The sequence below is a fragment of the Bidens hawaiensis genome, unplaced genomic scaffold (assembly GCF_021521415.1).
Source record: "Bidens hawaiensis isolate Kalapana, Puna unplaced genomic scaffold, B.hawaiensis_p1.1 tig00000369_1, whole genome shotgun sequence".
Classification (NCBI taxonomy): domain Eukaryota; kingdom Viridiplantae; phylum Streptophyta; class Magnoliopsida; order Asterales; family Asteraceae; genus Bidens; species Bidens hawaiensis.
The window spans coordinates 3,600,917-3,617,301 of NW_027491028.1; the positions used below are offsets into that span (position 1 = coordinate 3,600,917).

At 36.1% G+C, this 16,385-nt stretch overlaps 1 protein-coding gene across 1 annotated transcript; it reads right to left on the reverse strand.

The window, feature by feature from the left end:
* Positions 1 to 1,025: 1,025 nt before the first annotated feature.
* Positions 1,026 to 16,092, reverse strand: LOC143624299 (glucan endo-1,3-beta-glucosidase 11-like). The gene is made up of 4 exons (XM_077095002.1): positions 15,846 to 16,092; positions 15,337 to 15,740; positions 12,980 to 13,681; positions 1,026 to 1,214 (listed from the first exon to the last, which is right to left on the reverse strand). Exons 1-4 carry the CDS (start codon positions 15,889 to 15,891, stop codon positions 1,134 to 1,136), a joined length of 1,233 nt encoding a protein of 410 aa, XP_076951117.1. The 5' UTR covers positions 15,892 to 16,092; the 3' UTR covers positions 1,026 to 1,133.
* Positions 16,093 to 16,385: the final 293 nt, after the last annotated feature.

Genomic DNA, 16,385 nt, shown 5'->3' on the forward strand with positions numbered 1-16,385 from the left:
GATTCTTATTAATATTAAATCCACTTAATACCTCATTGTAGGAATAGAACCCTTATTTCTTAGGATATATGGAAATTAATAATGTTACTCTTATTAATGCCTCATTGTGGGGATGGAACCCTCATTGAGGTTAGTTTAGATTTTTTTTAGAGGATTTATATTTGTGGTCAAGTAATATATGTATGGTGTTTGTCTGTTCAAAATTGAGGTAGTTAGTTTAAATCCTTGTAAGGACAAAGTTAAGGGTATTTTAGGTGGAAAAATTTGTTTAAAAAAGGGATTTAGTTTAATATTCTGTTAACATGGCAAGTTTGCCTTTTTCTTAATAAACTGTAAGGGTATTTTTATGTTAAATCTTAAAGGGCCGGGTTGAATTTTATATAAAAACTAAAAAAGAAAATAAACAACGGATATCGTATTTTGAGCATAGATTTTTGTATGCATTTGTGTTTTTTAAGGCTAAGTGTAATGGGCGAATTTGGGGAGAGAACCCCCCCCCCCCCCCGGCGATAAACTATTTGTAGCCCCTACACCCAAAAACAAATTCTCATCCCTTGCTGACTGGGCGTCACATTTCGCAATTTGCCCCAATTTGTAACCCCCCACTACGCATAGCCTAAGTGTATATTTAATATTTATAGCTTTTGAGTATAATAACAACTAAGTCAAACGGGAGGTGTACATATCAATACACGAGCATGCATGACTCGTGTTTGGATTCATATATCTGATATGATATTTGTATTTGATTCAATCTGTTAACTATGAACATGATCCGCAAAATAGTCGCAACCAACTAGTTTACTTAGAGAAAACAAAGGTTAATAATAAAACAATGTAAAAGCACAATGGTAGATTCTTGAAGTCATCTGCAAGGCATCATGTCCTTTTTATCTTTGTGTACAAGTTTGTAGTTGTATTGAAACTCCCAATAGAAAGCAATCAACATCGATGCTGCCTTTTAAACACATTGAACATGTTGATGCGCATATTATATCATACACAGATCTAATTAAAGAATTTCCAACCAAATTACAAGAACACCACCACATTTTCCTCAAATAGAATATGTCTATGTTCAATCTCTCTTCCTCTCAGTCTTATAATTCAGTTCATACCATAACTTACCCCCATCAAATATCAAAGGCAATTGCCATCAAGATTAACATCATACCCGTGCTCAATCTTCTCCGACTACTCCGAACTATTTCATCCTGAAAATAATACATTGATATTAGATTCACTCATACAACTCAAATTTAAACCCCATCATAGAGAGAGTTTGGTGGCAATACAGTTTTATTTGCTGTGGGTGGGAGTGGTCGAGAAATCCATCGTCTCATATGGAGATGGTGGAATGGGAACGCCTATTTAATACGTTAATTACGGTTGGGTGGAGTAACTCGAATGATTCTTGGAGGTGGTTAGGGGATCATTCAGGAGTTTATTCAGTCAAGTCGGTTAGAAAGAAATTAATGGAGGACAGGGCGGGTGTGGGGTGTAATGTGGTGAGATGGAGCAGATGGGCTCCTATCAAATGCAACATTTTCGCTTGGCGAGCGGTCTTAAATAGGATTCCTACCTTCGAGATGCTTATCAAAAGAAACATTAATGTAGAGTCTACTCTATGTTTGTTATGCGGTTCCAGAGAAGACACTATCGACCATATTTTATCAGGTTGTTTAGTTTCATCTTTAGTGTGGCAAAAAATAAGTGTGTGGCGTAGGATCCCCCAAATCTTTGCCTTCTCATCTAAAGATATTATGGAGATTCACTCTTCTATGGATTTGGGTAAGAGAGAAAAAGAGATTCTTCATGGCATTATTATTATCGGTCTTGGAGGATTTGGAAAGCTAGAAATCTTAAACTTTTTGAAGACATTGAGGTTAAGATTGAGGACATAATGCGAGATATTAAAGCTTTAAGTTTTCTTTGGTTAAAAAATAGATCAAAGATAGGGGATTTGCTTTGGGATAATTGGTGCAGGAATGCGTTAATGTAATTTTGATTTTTTAGGGCGCTGCAGTGCTTCTCCGTTTCTCTGTGGAGAGGCCTGTAGTCTGTTTCCCTTTTTGTTGTTCTTTGTTTTCGTTCAATGAAGTTTATCTTTCAAAAAAAAAAAAAAAAAAAAAAAAAAAAAAAAAAAAAACCTCAAATTTAAACACCCTTTTATGGCAATTACTCAATTTTAAGACAAAATGGCAAAACACGTCCTTTATGTTTGGATGTTTTTTCAATGGTAGTCCTTTAGCAAACTTAATGTCAGAGAACATACTTGATGTTTCAAATCCCTATCACGTTACGTCCTTTAGCACTAACCTCGTTAAATTTTCTCGTTAAATCTGGTAATATGCATTAAGGATGAGGCTAATTTTGTAAATTCACATATTAATTTAATAATTGAATAAAACAATTAATATATTTACAAATAAATACTCTCTCTCTCTCCGTTCTTTCTCTATCTCATAATCTCTTACTTTATTTCTTTATTGCAGTTCACCCACCACCATCACCAAACCTTGTTTTAGATCTGAATTTTGAATCGGGTCTAAATCATCACCGTTTTGTTTGAGATCCGGGCAAAGAGTTTGACCGAGATCTGAGTTTGACAAGCAGAACTAAACTTTGTTTGAGATCTTGTTTCAGATTTGTAAAGCTGAGAGTCTGCTAATGGTTTGGCCGGAATGTGGACGCGAAAGCCAACTCCGGGAAGCCGGAGAGCAGTGACACGTGACCCATCTTCACTGCATGTGACACCAGTCAAGTGATTACACACAGTGGTTGAGAGGGAATCCCAATTTAGAGACCTGGAGTGTGCAAGATTGTTTATTAAATCCGACAATGCCCTTTTGTCATCTTCAAGAACAACAGCTTTTACTCCAATCTAGAGTAAACCCATCAAGAAAATCTTGAAAATCATTATTTTTTATCATAATCAAGTTTTGATTTTTTTTTTTTTTTGAACTGAAGCTACAAATTACATTTTAAGATTCACAAATACAGCTTAAAAACAAAGACCCATATGATAAAAATTAGTTTTCCAATTTCTTCAATCAAGATTTTCCCGTTTGTGGTGATGATGGATAGAAGTTGACTGTGGATGATGGCAAAGAGCGTGAGAGTAAGAGAGAGAAAGAGAGAAAGGAGAGAGAGAGTATTTATTTGTAAATATATTAATTGTTTTATTCAATTATTAAATAAATATGTGAATTTACAAAATTAGCCTCATCCTTAATGCATATTACCAGATTTAACGAGAAAAGTTAATGGGGTTAGCGCCAAAGGACGTAATGTGATAGGGATTTGAAACATCAAGTATGTTCTCTGACATTAAGTTTGCTAAAGGATTACCATTGAAAAAACATTCAAACATAAATGACGTGTTTTACCATTTTGTCCAATTTTATTTATTATAACTGTTTAAAAATAGGGTTTACCTATGTGACATTTAAACAATTATATTATATTATAATTGCAATTTCAGGATTTTTGTCCAAGTTATTTTCTTTTTTTAGTTTTTATTAATTGTTTTCTTTTTCGATTTTGTTTACTTTTTTTCTTTGTGTTTTGTTTTTTTATTAGAATATTGGTTTTTAACACTCTCAAATTTTATAAGTTGGCTGATACTACTCTCAACTCTCAATTTGTTACCTCATCATTCCTAACTTTCACCTTATTTATTTCTAACACTCTCGAATCAAACGACCCTTACTCTGTTAGTTTTCTTGCTGACGTGCCATTTTTTTATTCTTTTCTTAATCCATTATACCGAACCCACTTTTCCTCTACCTCATCAACTCTCCCCCTCTACCACCCACCACTGTCATAATGTGATGACTTGCATCACCACAGCTTCCTCACAACCAATATCTCTTCTCAAGATGAAACTAGAATCATAATTTAATTCCCCTCTGGACACTGAAAAAATCTTTGCATCGAGAAACTCCCCCTCGACTTTGCAACCAGGGCTTCAATTAATAGCTGGAAGCAGAGGAGTTGATTTGCTTGTAGGTAATCGTAGATCTCGTTTTTCCGGAAACAGAGAAGTTGACTTCATCCATTGTATCTCTCTCGGTCGATATCTTTCCTTTGGTTGCAATTCATCGTATATCTCGTTTGTGCGGTGTTGAAAACCTAGATCTTGTGGAGACACTTGTGGTAGAAACCGATAGAAAGAGAAAATGCGCTAAGGTGAAGCCGCTGGAGATGATGTCGAGGTTCAGGTTGGGGTTCATAATGATCATCGGAACTACATATTGTTGGCGGTTCATGGAGTGGAGGCGGTGATTCCATGGTGGTGGTGAATGGTGATTTAAGTTGTGGATATATATATATATATATATATATATATATATATATATATATATATATATAGAGAGAGAGAGAGAGATTGGATAGAAAAGAGATTATATTTTGCATTTATTTTAAGTTTTTAAATTTTTAATAATGAAGTTGTGGTGTGAGGCCAAACTTTTATATAAAAATGTCACAAATGCATGCCACATTAACAAAAAATTGTCCTTAGCAAAAAAAACACTATCGAGGTGTAACATCCCCAAAATTTCGATCTAAATTTGACAACTTATGAAAGTTGAAGGATCAAAAATAATATATAGACAAGTCATGAGAAAATATAAAATAAGGAAATATAAGAAAAATAAGGAAATAAAATATTTCCTAAGTTAAAGTTTTCTACATAAAGAAAATAATAAAAGGAAACTCATCCCACATAGAAGGATGTAAGAAAGTGTAAGCACTTTACTTGGGTATAAACAAGGAAGATGGAATTCATCCCACATGGAAAGTGGTAAAGAATGGAAGCTCTTTATAATAGATAGAATTTCCATACTTATATTCTTTTATGCATAAAATGCACCAAGCGGTCCTAGCGGAGGGTGCGCAGCACGCGCACGCGCTCGGGCTTGGGCTCGGACGACGCCGAGGCCGATGGCGACGGCGACGGCGAAGGGCGTTGGGCGCAATGTGGCGCTTTGATGACGCACTTTTCGCATCGCCGCGAGCCTCTTGAGAGCCGCCTTAGTATTTTTGGATAACGAGAATTAGACCTAGACATGACAAGCTATAAAAGACCAAGAACCAAAAATGAAAAATGGTATTCAGGGACCCATCGCGATACGCGATGAGTCCAAGGACACGGTCATCGCGTATCGCGATGACCCGTGATGACTCAGGGACACGTGTCACAACCAGGTGACAAGTGGCAGCAGGACAGGACACGTGGCATGATCTCAGAAAGGTGGGCGGCGCGATACGCGACGACGTTGACAAAAGGGGCCCATCGCGTATCGCGATGGGACCAAAAATCAGCTATAAATAGGAGGAGCTACGGCTCATTTCCCTGACACACTCCCACTCTCTCTCTCTCTCTCTAAGTTACTTTCTCTCTCTAGCATTACACTTTCTCTCTCTCTACCACGTTTTACGTGACAAGCACCGTTTTGCGTGCCGCCGACCCGACAATCATCACCTCGTAATCCGTGTCAAACACCCGGTGTTTTCCTCAAAGTGCGTGACAACTAAAAGTAACCCGACATTCCGCCTCGAAGTACGTGCACGACCTGATGACACCAGAACATCGCCTCGATTTGCGTGCCAAGGATGGTTGATCAAGAACGCCTCGATAAACGTGCATTTAGAATTGAAGTGTTGCCCGTATAAACTTAGGAATATCTAACCCCGAATACTCGTGAAATGTAGGGGTTCTGCCTAAGTTATTATTTTATTATAAATGGCTTATACCATAGTCGGAGATATAGTTGAACTTTGATTACAGTTTAATATTCTATAACTTTTCTTAAGCAAAGGTTATAGTCAAAATATCGTTTCTTGTTGATTAAGAAACGTAAGCAAGTATATATAAAGAGTATAATTAAAATAGTATTTCTTTATTATTAAGAAATATAATATAGTTAATGTTTCTTCTTGAAGAAGAAACTCAGTATAGACGTTTCGTCCTGAAGAAGAAACATAGTATATGATTGGTAAATAAACAAGGGGACTAAATGTCCAAATGTTTTATAAAAACAAATGTTTTTATCAAGGTTAAAGCTATACAAAACGGACTAAAGGTCTGAAGCTAGATCGATGATCTAGTTATTTATACAAAAGGTTATTCTCGTACCATAGGTCCGAGGTAACAAGTCAAGAAGCAGAAAACAGGAATCAGTATCAGAAACTGATTATAAACAGAAAAGGTGAATACGCCCCAAACCTTTTACAAACTCTTTTAGAGTCAGAATGTTTGCATAAGATTTACGAATCCTTAAAACTTTGTGTTACCATAATAAGAAACGGACACTCTGATTAAGAGTATACATGTGTCTGGATCCATTCATACATGGTGACTCGCCATTTTCCCGAGGCCATGCAAATCATCAACATGTCTCCGGAAGCTTTATGAGAAATGATTTGTGTATATAATTAATTGTACAAGGTACTTAGGGTAATTTGAACCCAATATAGTTGGGTGCCTAATGAGTAGTCACAAAGGTATTATTGTTGATTTCACAAAGGTATTGAAAATATTTTAAGAGTCAGCGTCATTCAGCAGCTGTGTGCTGACGTATTTTCTAACCATTTTTACAGGAAAATAGAAAGGTTAGAACAGACAAACAAGAAGGAATAGAAGATTGGAGTTATAGTCATTATATGTTATCTGGTGGCTCGGATATTTTATTTTAAAATATTATAAAGAGTTATGTTTTCTAAAAGAAATATATTTGAAAATATCGAAAGGGTATTTAAACCCAAGTTTTCATTATAATAATATTTAAAAGATTTCCGCTGAAAAGAACGTTTTTCTCAAACATTCTTTGTTAAAATTAAATGGATATTTTAATCCAACATTTTATAAATGAATATTTTATATTAAAAGACTTCCGCTAAATCAAACCGCAACTCTGATATATTTACAAAACAGATACCAACTATTGGTCACACGTCTAGACCCTAAGTCGGGGTGTGACAGGTTGGTATCAGAGCCATCAATCTTAGCGAATTAGGTATTTAATTATACCTAGGCTTTGATTAAGGATAAGTTTTGGAAAACTTATATTACAAATATCGATTCAAATAAACTAGATAGTTGAAAAGTATCAATAAATCATTCAAAACTGATACGGATAAGAAATAAATAATACAAATAAGATAGAGCGTCTTCCTATCCCTAAATTTAACCTCGCGCAGATGTCTGATTGTCAATCTAGTCAAGTATCATGTTAGCCTCGATCTGGTAAAGGTAAAGGATTTATGGGAATGTCTTTTCTCCCAATTCCTATATCTAGCGATGAAAGTACATGCCAAACAAAAATGGAGGAAGATTCAGATTCATTCGATTCTAACATTCCGCTAGCTCAGATCATTCCAAATCGGAATACGTAGGGAGACGTATCAAGTAGATCTAAGAAACCAATGATGTCAAGGGAAAAAGAAGTAATGACTTATCCGGAAGAATATCCTCACAGACAGGAATATTTAAGTTTTCCGGCAACTCAAGATCCTTACTTTGCTCACACTCAAAATGAAGAAACAATGAAGGAAATGGAAGTGGAAGAAAAAGAAATGGAGGCTAGCAAAAACATCAAGAAAGATAGCAAGATTAAGAAATTTGTTATTCGTTGGAAGAAATAAAACCTTAGTAATTATAGAGAGTATAATTGTAACAAATAATATGCACTATTGTAACTATAATAAGATGAATAAAAGATATGTTTTGAATTCTTCGAATATTAGACTTATCTTTTAAAATTTTATTGTAGTATGTCAAGAGAGGAAAGTGCAAACTCTCACAACAGTCCTCCCAAGAAATCGGGAAATGAAGAAAACATTAAAGATAAAGATAATGAAATTCCCGCCCAATATATGGAAGGAATTCAAAAGATGATTAATGAAGCTATCAAAGACATTTCTATAAATCAAAGTCAACCAAAATCCAACAAGCAAAATAAAAGTAAATCTGTGCATTCAAGAAAGGAAGAGGCTCATGGCAGCTCTACATCTGATAATAATTCAAGGAATAAGAAACAAAAGAAACGTAAGATCCAAAAAGGATGCAACTTTAAGAACTTTAAAGTTTACAACCCTAAAGAATTTCATGGAGACTCAGATGATATAGCCGCTATGAGATGGCTAGAAGAGCAAAAATCAATCGTCACCATAAGCAAATGCACCGGTGAGGAAGCTATTCAGTATTCTTCACAAATGTTCAAGGGAGAAGCTCTTGAATGGTGGAATACCCTGATTCAAAACAAGGGTCGAGAAACAATGTATAACTTAAGTTGGGAAACATTCAAAGGTCTTATATTAAAGAAATTTTGCCCAACTCATGATATGGATCGAATTCAAACCAAGTTATGGAATCACAAGGTTATTGGCACAAATCTTAGGGAATATAACAATAAATTCCTAGAATATTGCCGATTGGTTCCACATTTGGTAACGCCAGAATATAATAAAGTAAATCGCTATATATATGGATTACAAGAGAAATAAGAAGACATGGTACGATCCAATATGCCAGAAACAGTTGATTCGGCTATGGAATTGGCCGGATACCTAATCAACTATGATAAGAAATCAAGAGGAGGAAAAGAAGAAAGATAAAGAAATTAAGAAAGCTAAAGATTTCGAGAAGTTAGAAAAAGAATAAAGTACTCCCAAGTCAACATGCAAGACTTGTGGAAAAAAACATACTGGAAAGTGTCGACTAGAAAATACAAACAATTATGCATACTGCAAGAGAACAGGACACATAATAGAAGAATGTCGAAAGAAGTTAGGAGTATGTTTTACATGTGGAGAAACGGGACACTTTAAGAACGAATGCCCAAAAAGAAAAGCTAATCAAGATTAAGGAATGACAAGATCATAACAAAGAAATGTTAGATAGTTTAGTTAATTTTTGGTACATTTAATGTAACTCGTTATCAAACGAGAAGTTTTGTAAATCAAAGAATGGTATTTAATTCCCTATGTTATAAATAAAATATTAGCATATAGATCGTGTTAATACACAAAAATGCTTATATTCATTACCTCTAAATGATAGTCAGAGGTTCAACCGTTGAGATAATGTATCATCTAGGAAGATGATTAAAAAGAAAGGATACGTCAAACATTAGAAAATGTTTAAATATACGAGGACAAGTATATTAAGGAATTTCCGATCAATCACAAGATATTCAAGGAATCCAACTGATAGATCTACCAACTAAGGTTGATCAAAAAGTAAAAAAAAACAGAATTCAAGAAATACAGTTGCTAAGAATAGCAAATGAAATTAAGTCAAAATACAAAAGTCCCGTTAGAATATACGGAACATCATTGATCAAGAACAAGGATAGAACGGATTCAATAGACTGAATCAAAACAACAATGTAGTTAACATCAGTAAATGTTTAGAATACAAACGGTAAGGTAAATAGTTAAACACAACTGATCACTGTGTTTATCAATTTATATTTACTAATGATATTCTGAACCATTGACTAGTTACATCAATCAAGGATGTAAGTTAACCACAAAACAGAAACCTCAACAACTCTATGTTCAGGTTATAACAACAAGAATCAGATTAGATAGAATCTAATCAACAATTGAAAAGTAAGAACCATTCACTCTTAAGACAATGAATCTCAAGGACGAGATTCATTTCAAGGTGGGGAGGATGTAACATCCCCAAAATTTTGATTCAAATTTGACAACTTATAAAAGTTGAAGGATCAAAAATAATATATAGACAAGTCATGAGAAAATATTAAATAAGGAAATATAAGAAAAATAAGGAAATAAAATATTTCATAAGTTAAAGTTTTCTACATAAAAAAAATAATAAAAGGAAACTCCATCCCACATGGAAGGATGTAATAAAGTGTAAGCACTTTACTTGGGTATAAATAAGGAAGATGGAATCCATCCCACATGGAAAGTGGTAAAAAATGGAAGCTCTTTATAAGAGATAGAATTTCCATAGTTATATTCTTTTATGCATAACATGCACCAAGTGGTCCTAGCAGAGGGTGCGCAGCACCCGACGCGCACGCGCTCGGACGAGGACGATGGCGATGGCGATGGCGACGGCGAAGAGCGCAATGTGGCGCACTTTGCACTTCGCACGCGCACGCGCTCGGGCTCGGGCTCGGGCGACGCCGAGGCCGATGGCGACGGCGACGGCGAACGGGCGTTGGGCGCAATGTGGCGCTTTGATGGCGCACTTTTCGCATCGCCGCGAGCCTCTTGAGAGCCGCCTTAGTATTTTTGATAACGAGAATTAGACCTAGACATGACAAGCTATCAAAGACCAAGGACCAAAAATGAAAAATGGTATTCAGGGACCCATCGCGATACGCAATGAGTCCAAGGACACGGCCATCGCGTATCGCTGACCCGTGATGACTCAGGGACACGTGTCACAACCAGGTGACACGTGGCAGCAGGACAGGACACGTGGCATGATCTCAGAAAGGTGGGCATCGCGATACGCGACGCCATTGAAAAAAGGGGCCCATCGCGTATCGCGACGGGACCAGAAATCAGCTATAAATAGGAGGGGCTACGGCTCATTTCCCTCACACACTCCCACTCTCTCTCTCTAAGTTACTTTCTCTCTCTCTAGCATTACACACTCTCTACCTCGTTTTACATGACAAGCACCGTTTTGCGTGCCACCGACCCGACAATCATCACCTCGTAATCTGTGTCAAATACCCGGTGTTTTCCTCGAAGTGCGTGACAACTAAAAGTAACCAGACATTCCGCCTCGAAGTACGTGCACGACCCCGGTGACACCAGAACATCGCCTAGATTTGCGTGCCAAGGAAGGTTGATCAAGAACGCCTCGATAAACGTGCATAAAGAGTAGAAGTGCTGCCCGTATAAACTTAGGAATCTCTAACTTTGAATACCCGTGCAAGGTAGGGGTTCTGCCTAAGTTATTATTTTATTATAAATGGCTTAGACCATAGTCGGAAATATAGCTGAACCTTGATTACAATTTAATATTGTATAATTTTTCATAAGCAAAGGTTATACTCAAAATATCGTTTCTTCTTGATTATGAAACGTAATCAAGTATATACAAAGAGTATAATTAAAATAGTATTTCTTTATTATTAAGAAATATAATATAGTTAATGTTTCTTCTTGAAGAAGAAACTCAGTATAGACGTTTCGTCCTGAAGAATAAACATAGTATATGATTGGTAAATAAACAAGGGGACTAAAGGTCCAAATGTTTTATACAAACAAATGTTTTTATCAAGGTTAAAGTTATACAAAACGAACTAAAGGTTTGAAGCTAGATCGATGATCTAGTTATTTATACAAAAGGTTATTCTCGTACTACAGGTCCGAGGTAACAAATCAAGAAGCAGAAAACAAAAAACAGGAATCAGTATCAGAAACTGATTATAAACAGAAAAGGTGAATACGCCTCAAACCTTTTACAAACTCTTTTAGAGTCAGAATGTTTGCATAGGATTTACGAATCCTTAAAACTTTGTGTTACAATAATAAGAAACGGACACTCTGATTAAGAGTATACATGTGTCTGGATCCATTCATACATGGTGACTCGGCATTTTCCCTAGGCCATGCAAATCATCAACACATCTCCGGAAGCTTTATGAGAAATGATTTGTGTATATAATTAATTGTACAAGGTACTTAGGGTAATTTGAACCCAATATAATTGGGTGCCTAATGAGTAGTCACAAAGGTATTATTGTTGATTTCACAAAGGTATTGAAAATATTTTAAGAGTCAGCGTCATTCACCAGCTGTGTGTTGACGTATTTTCTAACCATTTTTACAGGAAAACAGAAAGGTTAGAACAGACAAGCAAGAAGGAATAGAAGATTGGAGTTATAGTCATTAGATGTTATCTGGTGGCTCAGATATTTTATTTCAAAATATTATAAAGAGTTATGTTTTTTAAAAGAAATATATTTGAAAATATCGAAAGGGTATTTAAACCCGAGTTTTCATTATAATAATATTTAAAAGACTTCCGCTGAAAAGAACGTGTTTTCTCAAACATACTTTGTTAACATTAAATGGATATTTTAATCCAACATTTTATAAATGAATATTTTATATTAAAAGACTTCCGCTAAATCAAATCGCAACTCTGATATATTTACAAAACAGGTACCAACTATTAGTCACACGCCTAGGCCCTAAGTTGGGGTGTGACACGAGGTTAGGGTCTGTTATGTTCGAAAGTGGTTGAAGAAAATAAGTTGAATGTTCGAAGTGGTAGCAAATATTTCGTTAGATGGGAGTGCTCCGACCAACGAGTGAATGTTTGGAAATATTAAAAACTAATATCCCAGTTTTATTAGTTGTTTACTTTTCTGTTTTCTTTTATTACTCATACCAAAACATCTAACCAAACAAATATATATCAAGTGTCATGAAAGTTGGTCATCGCAGGTTCAAATCCGCACCCTACCCCCCACAAAACTAGTCGAGATTTTTTTTGATCCAATTATATGGTTGGTTTTTTAATTAAATTCAATTTCATTTTTTATATGCAACAAAATTTTAATTCTCAATTTCATTTTTTTATATGCAACAAAAGTATTTAAGTCACCAATTATTTCCATCTTTCATTTTTGAACATGGAATATACATTTTGGGTTTTCTTTTTGTCTTCAGCGAGTGCACCAACATAGAAGAATTAGTGAGTTTTAAGCAAATAAGCAACAATTTATATATTAAAAATGATAGTTAAAAAAGGTATTTTTATTTTTAATTATAATATAATGTTTTCACACTTATGTTAATTTAAAATAAAAATAATAAAAATAATGTAGAAATGAATGAAATGACGTAGTTTTCATCAAAGGGTCCCCCTTTTATGTCAATGTCTACGTGTCCAAATACCATTCATTCCCAGCCCATAAATGCACACATTAACAAAAACAAAACACCGATAATAAATGTAAAAAAGAACACTAACCGGCGATGATGAAATATCCAGGTACCCACTCGAAGAGTTCACCGGTGGCGACAAATATATCGACGGCCCATTCGTTCCTGTGCCGGTGGAATTACCGCCGGAGACCGAGACTCCGGTGAACCCCAAACCATACGCCGGAGTTCCATCCTGTTTAAACAACCCATAATTCCGTTCCGACGTGGGCCCAGGCTTCAAGTTCTCATTAAACATAGCAAACACGAATATGTTCAAGTCAACGTTTGGTCTCGCCGGAGTTCCTTTCTTCTGACTTATTATTATTTTCAACAAGTTTCCATTATATTTCTTAGCATTTTCCGCCGAAGCTCCGATCTCATTTTCATCACCCTTAGACGGCCAACCGGTTTCCGATATCTGAACCGGCATATTCTTGTAACCTAGCCGGTCTAAAGCGGCGTACACTGCATCGATTTGAGCGAATAACATGTTGTCGTAGTGTAGGTTATTAGCAGGATCAACGATGCCCGCATTGGGCTGAAATAGAACGAAATCTAGTGAAACGTGATTCGGGTTTGCCTTGTATGCGAAGAATGGATACGCGTTGATTAAGAATGGCGAACATGTTTTCGATAGGAAATCCAAAATCGGAGCGATGCGTCCTTTTAGATCTTGTCGGAAATCTCCGGATGATGGAGGGTACGAGGTTTGTAGTACCGCAACTGAGTGTGCAGTAGTAACTGTAACCTGATATCACAAATAATATACTATTAGTTAGCTAGTTAGTGTTTATTATTAACATAACTATATACTACTAAGAATAACCCTGGCTAACATATCATAATATTTGACCGTCTCATTTCATGTTTACAAGAGTGATCTAATAAAACACCAAACTTTATAAATAAAAAAAACAGTATGTAGTTATATAACAATAAACTTTAGCTAATATATTATTTGTAATGTCTGACCTGTCTAACCTCTAAGAATAAGCATTAGCTAATATACTTAACTGTATAATTTCATGTTTAAAAGAATAATTTGGTAATCATAGAAGAATAAACCTTAGCTAATGTATTATCTTTAATACCTAACAGTCAAATTTCATGTTTACAAAAGTGATGTATAACCATTTAATAATGGAGTATTGGTTTATAATACTCTCAACTTTGTCTCATTGGTAGATAACACTTTCAACTTTTACTTTGTCTCCCACTACTCTCAACTTTCAAACTATTTGTTTTTATCACTCCCCCGTTAAGTTAAGGCTAACGCCGTTAACTGAGACGCTGACGTGGCTTTGTTTATAATATTTTGTTATTTTACTCAGCTGATGTGTCATCTTACGTGACTTTCATGAGCCACCAACATGACCTAGCCGCCATTCCGGTGACGGTCGCCGGCAAACCGAATGCCGGAGTTCACTGCCGCCGGCCACATCGATCATACACAACACTTATGACGGTAATGTAAGTTTGTCCGCTGATTGAACCAAGGTGTCGGTCGGTGCTTGCTTTTCCCGGTCATTAATGTTTGGTGCTGAAGGCTTTAGGGTAACGACGGCGCACGGCGATGGTCACCGGAATTTGTTTTTCGGTGGCCGATAATAAAGTGAAAGATTAATGACGGAGGCTGGTGTGGTGTGTGGGTGGTAGCGGTGACTGTGTGTATGATGTTGGAGGGTGCTCCGTTGGTCGGAAGACGTTTTCCCGGCAGCCTTACCGGAGGTCGTTTTGCCGTGCGTTTTCAGGTTGCCGGAATCACGGTTGTGATGTGTAGGGTACCGACTCTGTGGTGAATAGGTATATGAAGATGGAGGTTGCCGATGACTTGGGTGAAGATGATCGATGTGGCCGGCGGCAGTGAACTCCGGCATGCGGTTTTCTGGCGGCCATCACCGGAATGGCGGCTAGGTCATGTTGGTGGCTCATGAAAGCCACGTAAGCTGACACATCAACTGAGTAAAATAATAAAATATTATAAACGAAGCCACGTCAGCGTTTCAGTTAACGGCGTTAGCCTTAACTTAACGGGGGAGTGATAAAAACAAATAGGTTGAAAGTTGAGAGTAGTGGGAGACAAAGTGAAAGTTGAGAGTGTTATCTACCAGCGAGAGAAAGTTGAGAATACTATAAACCAATAGACCTAGCTGAAATATTAAATTAAATTTATATTTCTTTTAGCAGCAACTCACGCACACTCTAGCACCACTGCTAATTACACCATTTTTATAACTTATATGGAACTTAAACCCACACCCACAGTTAACGCAATTTCTTATCCACAAGCTGACAAATTTAGCTTCACAAAAGTCATTTGTAATTATATAATAAAATAAACCTATCTAATTATATACCAATAAAGCTATCAAATATAGTATTGTTTATAATTATTTCTAATACCTGATTGTCTAATTTCAGGTTTACAAGAGCAATATGTACACTCTGCATCGCCGGAAGTAAGCAACCAGAAAGAGAGGTATCATTGAACGTCAACACTTCGTTACCGACAGCAATGGATATAATTTTAGTCGCCGGCAAGTAAGCTTCAACGTTGGATTTAACCCATGCTTGAGCGTTAGCCGGATCAGTCATCCTTGATAAATACTCGTTCCCAAGACTGACAATAAACTCAACTCCAGTGTTTGCAAAAGCTCTCAAAACTTTAGGGTCAGCATCATAGAGCTTAACCCTTGTGGCCCCGATGGAATTGACCAACGGGACAACGTGTTCTGGTGACGGTAGATTGTTGGCGATCTGACCGTAGTTGATCCCAACAGAAACCACTGTCGCCGGTAACACAAACCCTGGTGTTAAAAAAACAACTAGAAAGAATTAATAAATGTTAATAATTGATCACATCAATAAGAGAAAAACATGAATTTTGGGCGATGATATTATATTAAATTTACCGGTAATGAAGAGAAGAAACTTTGAAGTGAAATGGGAATCTTCCATTGATGATGTCGGTGGAGTTGAAGAAGATGACAACTAGCAACTAGTAATAAGAGTAGTAAAGGAATTGTTTTGATTATGGAGTATTGAGAAGGGTAGTTGAGCCACTTGGTTATAAGTCGTAAGTTATAACTATTGCACGGGCCTATTTTTAGTAAATTGTGTTAGGTTCCCATAGTTACTTTGTATTATTTGGTAATGTAACACTTTAATGGTTGATGGAAAATTCGTTTGTTTATCACATGTGTTGTTTGTTAATTCACGTTGATAATCGTTCATTCATTTACATTTGCATATTAATATTATTGTTTGTTTACTTGTACTCGGGAAATGAAAATCATTCGGTTAGGGTTGGTTTAAGTAATCCCAACCTCATACAAGATTATAAAAGTGTGTTTTATATCCGGCTCTAATCCGTTAGGTATATATCAGGTAATTATCTGGTGTGTATCGAGAATACCCAGGGATTTCGAGTATATTATAAACTAGATAGGGTA

Coding starts and splice junctions, on each gene's coding strand:
- LOC143624299 (XM_077095002.1), bottom strand. CDS start 15,891: ATGGAAGATTCCCATTTCACTTCAAAGTTTCTTCTCTTCATTACCG. Junction 15,741..15,845: donor GTTTCTTCTCTTCATTACCG/GTAAATTTAATA, acceptor TTTTAACACCAG/GGTTTGTGTTACCGGCGACA. Junction 13,682..15,336: donor ACCTGAAATTAGACAATCAG/GTATTAGAAATA, acceptor TTGTGATATCAG/GTTACAGTTACTACTGCACA.